We start from the raw sequence: 6,533 nt of genomic DNA, 5'->3' as shown, positions 1-6,533 counted from the left end.
ACACACACACACACACACACACACACACACACACACACACACAGCTGGGAGGGCAGTGGTAAAGTTCCCAATACAAAAGATGTCCATGCATCAATTCAAAGGACTTAGGCTTCGTGGAGCTCAGGCACTAAACAGGTTCTCAGGAAAGCAACAGGAAGAAGACTAACCCTGTTAGCTTGTGTTTGCATCATCATTTTGCTAATACGATTTTTTCTCTAAGGGCATTCACCTTCTTCCCCTTTCCTGATGATTGCAGCATACTGGGGATGTGTAACTTCCAGGCAATGTGGAGAGCTTTACAGATCCTCTCTATATGAACTCTGCATGGTTGCCCGTCTGTAGGTAGGTGGGGTGGGGGACCCAAACCTGAGTATTAGTTCTTTGATCAAAATGTTAATTACCATTTGTTTTGTTTTTGTGGTGTTCCATACAAGATTATATCCCTGTTCCCCGACTCTTCCCGACTCCCCTTTGTGTGCGGATGGTGATTGAACCCAGTGCTTGGTCAAGCCAAGCAAACATTTAACAATCTGATTTCCATCTCCAGCTCTACTCTATTTTTAAAGATCTATTTTTATTTTATGTAGACGAATGCTTAGTTGCTTGAATGTGTGTATGTGTATTACTTATGTGCCTGCTATCTATCTGTGGAGGCCAGAAGAGAGTGTTGGTTACCAGGATGAGAGATTACAGATGGTTGTGTGGTGCTGTTGTGGAGCTGTGGTGTGTGGTGTGGGTGATGGGAACTGAACCCAGGTCCTCTGCAAGAGCAGGAAGTCCATTTGATCACTGAGCCAGCTCTCCGGTTCCTCTACTTTTTTTAATGGCTAAAAATTTAAATGAAGCTTCGAAAAATGGCAGTATCACAGACAATGAGGCATGTTTATCTAAGGTACAGTTGTTAATATTTACCCAAATATTCTAACAGTTAATAGTTGGTGTGATAGTTTTAATAGTCTACTTGACACAATCCAGAATCGTCTGTGGGGGAAATGTCTTGCTTATCCTGATTGATGTAGGAAGACTGAACCTCAGAAAGGGCTCTGACATTCCCTGCCTTTGGGTCCATCTACAAACACAAAGAAGTACCAGGCATGGTGGTGCACACCTTTAATCCCAGCACTTAAGGTGGGGGCAGGTGGATCTCTTGTGATTTCTAGGACAGCCTGGTCTTTATAAAGAATTCCAAGCCAGGCGTGGTGGCGCATGCCTTTAATCCCAGCACTCGGGAGGCAGAGGCAGGCGGATTTCTGAGTTCGAGGCCAGCCTGGTCTACAAAGTGAGTTCCAGGACAGCCAGGGCTATACAGAGAAACCCTGTCTCAAAAATCAATTAATCAATCAATCAATCAATCAATCAAAGCTAGAGAGAAAGCAGGCTAAGTACTGGTGAGCCCCATATATCCCTTGTTCTCTGTGCCTGACTAAGGATGCCATGTGGCCAGCTCTGTCAATCTCCTGCCACTGTGACTTCTCTGCTTTCATGGACTGGAACCTGGAACCATAGCTGCCTCTGCCTCCCAAGTGCTGGGACTAAAGGTATGCACTATCACACCTGGCTTTCACTAATATCTTATTTAGCATTCTTAAGTTAAATTTTTTTTATTCTAAAATTTGTTCAACATACAGTTTGAAAGAAAAATTGGGATGCTTCCTGAATTCACTGTGGAATTTATGTCGGGGGCTCCCTGATCTTTTCAGACTGTTCCAGCGTTAATAAGTGTGCTGCCAAAGTGAGTGCACAGCATACAATGTTTTTCATATGCCAACGATGACTTAAATCATGGGGCGTTTCTAATGTAAGTCAGAAAAAACGATCAGGGCACAGCGGTGCACACCTATAACCCCAGCAGCTTGGAGGTGGAGGCAGGAGGATCCAGTGTTTAGTTCTTCGCTGAGCCATCAGGGTTGTTATCACAGGACAGCTATCTGGCCTGACACCTAGAAGCACAGGTAAGGCCTACATGAGAACAGCTTCTCAGGAGCCAGGGAGGATGACAGAGCAAGTGATGAGCTGCCGGAGCAGGAGCCAGGACTGCTCCGAGTTAAAGCGCTCAGGAGTTAAAAGCTCAGCCAGGAGTTAAGAGCGCTCAGGATCCAAATCTTGGAGGCATGGCTTTTGGCAGAGAACTGAAGTAATCCCCATGAAGCAAGGCCGGGTTGTGCCACACTCCCTAAAACTGGCCTGCAATCAAAAAGAAGCACCAGCTCTGCAGAGCCTGTCACCTTTGCTTTTACCTGAGCCTAACTCAAGTTCAGCACCTCCCCCCTCCCCCCAGCATGCCTGACTCACCCAAAAAGTTGAGTACCTATCTAGCATACACACGTACCAAAAGACTGACAGGGAAAGGTAGGGCTGTGCAATCCTTCCCCTGTAAGAATGTCATCTCATCGTTAGACATCGTTAGAGCTCCTGGATGTAGCCCAGGTTAGCTTCAAACTTACTGTCAGTCTCCTTCGTGTTATGACATAACACAAAGACTTTAAACACAGGAACCAATGGAAGACTGTCTTCTACCCCAGGAGTACTGGTCACTTCCCCAAAAGGCTGAATTATTGTTCTTACTCTTTAAGTTGTTCTTCCCCACAGTCATGACCCCCTCTCCACACACACAGTCTTGTCTTACCTCAGACAGGTTTTGTAAAATCCAGGCCAACCTTAAGGTGACATGCTGGGTGCTGAAACTGAAGCGGCTCACTGTTAACATGACTTTACTTCTACTGAAGAGATGAAGGACTCGGGTGGCCCCATGCAACAGCTGTTTTAAAAACAAAAGAGAGCTTTAGGGAGATATATTTAACAGCACTTGGGTGTTCTTTCTCCACCCCCACCCCTTCTCAAGACAGGGTGTGACTACGTAGTCCTGGCTGGCCTTGAACTCATGGAGGTCCACCTGCTTCTGCTTCCCCCACACTAGGATTAATGTCCAACTTAATTCGTTTCTCATAGAACAATAAGCAGAGGTTAGAGAGGCGTCTCAGTGATTAAGAGCACTTGCTGCCCATGCAGAGCATTTGGACTTAGTTCCAGCACCCACATGGTGGCTCACAACCTTCTGTAACTCCAGCTCTAGGGGAGCCAACCCCTTCTTCTGACATCTGTTGCAGATGGGCCTGGTGCTGTCTGTATACTAATTCCACTCTTCTGGGAGGGGCTGCAGACAAAGAATGTGTGACTTCTTGTGATCCAATCCCCTAATGTACAAAGGAGCCAACCACTGAGAGAGTAGGAGGGACTTCCGGGTTGGACAGAGGAAGAAAGGAAGCAGGAGAGAGTTAGGCCTTTTTTGGAATGGGGACGGCGTATGGGTAAGATATAGCTGTTAGAGTTTCCTGGTATCATGGCAGATCCATAAGGAATTCACCACTGGAGGAATCAGAATTTAATAAGGCTGACAAGATGAGGTTTTAGCTGTTGCGCCCAGAGACTGAGTTCCCATTGTTTCTGAACTGAGTTTGTGTTGCGTTTTCCTTCACGCGGCTGCTCCTCTGGGTTCGAGAGAGAAAGGTATGGCTGCGAAGTGTGAGTTTGCCCGATGTGCACCACAAAGGCCGTGGAGGATTTGAAGCACAGGGCTGGCACGGTAAAGACTGGCCAGTGGGAACTTAGCCGGCTGGGTGAAGAGATTGTGGAGTTCAGAGTCAGAGTCTCCATGAGATAAAAACAGGTTGGCCATTACCCGCTAGAGCATGGCCACCAGGCCACTGGGGCAGAGACACAAGGGCAGGACAGTGCCAGTTCTTTTTTTTTTAATATTTCCCACAACAATCTGTGGGCATTGGGCACATATGTGATAAACATGTACACATGCAGACAAGATACTCATAGATATCAAATAAAAACAAATAAAAATACGACATGAAGTCAGGTATAGTGGTACACAGGCCAACCTCAGCACTCAGGAGACAGGCAGGACCACAAGTTCAAAGTCGGCCTGGGCTCCATACTGAGCTCTAGGTTAGTCGCTATCATGGAGACCCCGTGTGAAAGCAAACAAACAGGAAATGGCTCAGAGGTGAAGGTGCTTGTGCACACCACAGGACTGAAGTTCTGATTCCCGGTACCAACATAATGTCATGTGGGTGCAAACAGTCATCTGTCACTCCCCAGATGTACCCCTTGTGCCAGCTCAGAGCGCTACAGTAGCCAAGAAGGCATTTAATCACAAGGCATTAGAAGTCAATATCTGGTCAGTTTTTGGCGTATACCTTTAACCCCAGCACTCAGGAGGCAGAGGCAGGCAGATCTCTGAGCTTGAGGTCAGCCTGATCTACAGAGCCAGCTCCAGGACAGCCAGGGCTATACAGCGCATAACACTGTCTCAAAAAACAAAGCAAAAAAAGTCACCATCAACAACACTGAGAACCAGTGACAGCGAACGCCCTGGGCTGTGCCCTATCTGAGGAGCTTCACCTTTTCCCCAGTAACCGTGTGCCCTTGGCAGCGTGGGCTCCCTCACAGCTAATGGGCTGTCACTGCTGTCCTCACAGTTGGTTCACATTCTCACTATCCTCTCTGGTAGCCTACAATGCATGAGGTAGTGTGGAGAGCTGCGGAAGTCAGCTAGCTAGCTATGCCAGTAGCCACTCGCTTTCTAAGAAAGGATGAAGCAGTTTGGGCACCTCAATCCATGCCGACTACATCCTTTTCCTTTCCCTAGGCAGAAATAAGAGATCGCTTGAGCACATGAAGCACAGGCCCACCCCAAACCCCCTCCAGCCTCCCTGAGGGTCAGTAAGTAGCGAAGCATTTAAATCTACCACAAACGCTTTGGGGGCTACTCCAACATCTCACTGACTGACTCTTAGTCTTAATGTCCTAAAACATAAAAGGTAGCAGACTACAATTAGTAGTCTGAAGTTAAGAGACATTTATAGAAAAACAAACAAACAAACATTTGGGCTGGGGAGATGGCTCAGCGGTTAAGAACACTGACTGCTCTTCCAGAGTTCCTGAGTTCAATTCCCAGCAACCGCCTGGTGGCTCACAACCATCTGTATTGGGATCCAATATCCTCTTCTGGTGTGTTTGAAGATAGCTACAGTGTACTCATAAATAAAATAAATCTTAAAAAAAAAAAAAAGAAAGAAAGGAAAAGAAAAAGAAAAAAACCATTTGGTTAAGAAAATTACCTTCATTATGAGAGAATTATTCCAGGACTTTACAAGTTCAGCTGCCCTTAGGTCTTGCCAACTAATGAAGTTGTGAAAATGATGGCCTGTTGTCCTATGAAAGATGGAAATAGGAAAGTACAAATCAGACACTACATCAAAGGCCAGCCACAGAGGCTAGAGGTATTGATGGGACACTTAGAATGTGTGAGGTCCAGGCTCAATCCTAGCACAGGGGAAAAAAAAAAGATCTGCCAGAAGAGAAAACAAATAAAAAAGAAATTTCAAACTACAATCAATTAAATAGAACTTATTCTTGCATTCTCTTTGGTTCTCATAACACAGCACATAACAATTATGTTACATTAACTGGACCATGGCTTATTCAACACTTGAGAGGCTGATGGAGGAGGACTGCCATGAGTTTCAGGCCAGCCTGGAACAGAGAGTGACACCCCCCCTGCACCCCCCCCCAAAAAAAAAACCCAACAAAACCCTTAGAAATATTTTGTAGCATGTAGTATCAGATTTTTAATAGATTTGACCCCCCCAAAATGACTGTTCCTTTGAAACAATGTAACATGTACACGTGCAATAACAAAATTACTGACGAGGCCTTTGAGACATGCTCCATGTTTTGAAAAGCCAATGGGCCTGACCTGGAAGCACATGCTTTAATCCCAGCATTGCAGAGGCAGAGGCGCAGAGAGGCAGAGGCAGATGAATTTCCCTGAGCTATAGCCCAGCCTGGTCTACACAGTGAACTCCAGGCCATCTAGGGATATATAGTAAGATTCTGTCTCAAAAATAAACAAACAGCCGGGCCTCCACCTCGCCACTTCTGGAAACCTTAGAATTGGCTGTCTAATATGATTACCAAGATGTATCCAATAAAGAAAACCTCAGGGCCAGGGAGATGGCGCAGCAGGTGGTACATGCCTATAATCTCAGCATTTAGAAGCTTAAAGCAGGAAGCTTGCCATGAGTGCAACACGAGCCTGGTCTACCTGGGAGAGAGTGAGACCTTATCCCTAATTAACTAATCAATGACTCAATCTCCCAGCCGTGGTGGTGAAATCAAGTGGGGACACTGAATAGGTCAGTTCATGGCTCACCTGGGCTACACCTTTCTCATCAAAAGAACAAGACAAAAAGAAAAGAAAAATCTATCAAACTCTGGGTCAATACTACAATAACAGTACAAACATAAGAAATGGAAAGGAAGAGGGAGAGGAGGAGGAGGAAGAAGAGGAGGAGGAGGAAGAGATGATAATCTTTTTCTTTTGAGGCTCCTGCAAGTCACCTCCAGATATATATCTCATCTCATCTCTTCTCTTCTCTTCTCTTCTCTTCTCTTCTCTTCTCTTCTCTTCTCTTCTCTTCTCTTCTCTTCTCTTCTCTCCTCTCCTCTCCTCTCCTCTC

The 6,533-nt window shown here is 45.8% G+C and overlaps 1 protein-coding gene across 1 annotated transcript in view; it reads right to left on the bottom strand.

Annotated features, from left to right (window-relative positions):
* Gk5 (glycerol kinase 5) overlaps positions 1–6,533 on the bottom strand; it is a 63,731-nt gene that overhangs the window by 36,975 nt on the left and 20,223 nt on the right. Inside the window, exons 4-5 of the mRNA XM_021207428.2 lie at positions 5,133–5,226; positions 2,627–2,758 (exon numbers count right to left, since the gene is read on the bottom strand). Coding sequence (XP_021063087.1) covers positions 2,627–2,758; positions 5,133–5,226 — 226 coding nt within the window. The remainder of the gene's footprint in view (positions 1–2,626; positions 2,759–5,132; positions 5,227–6,533) is intronic.

Source organism: Mus pahari, chromosome 10, assembly GCF_900095145.1.
Source record: "Mus pahari chromosome 10, PAHARI_EIJ_v1.1, whole genome shotgun sequence".
NCBI classification, from domain to species: domain Eukaryota; kingdom Metazoa; phylum Chordata; class Mammalia; order Rodentia; family Muridae; genus Mus; species Mus pahari.
The sequence above is the reverse complement of the archived record's forward strand: the minus strand, read 5'-3'. Positions and strand labels throughout refer to the sequence as shown.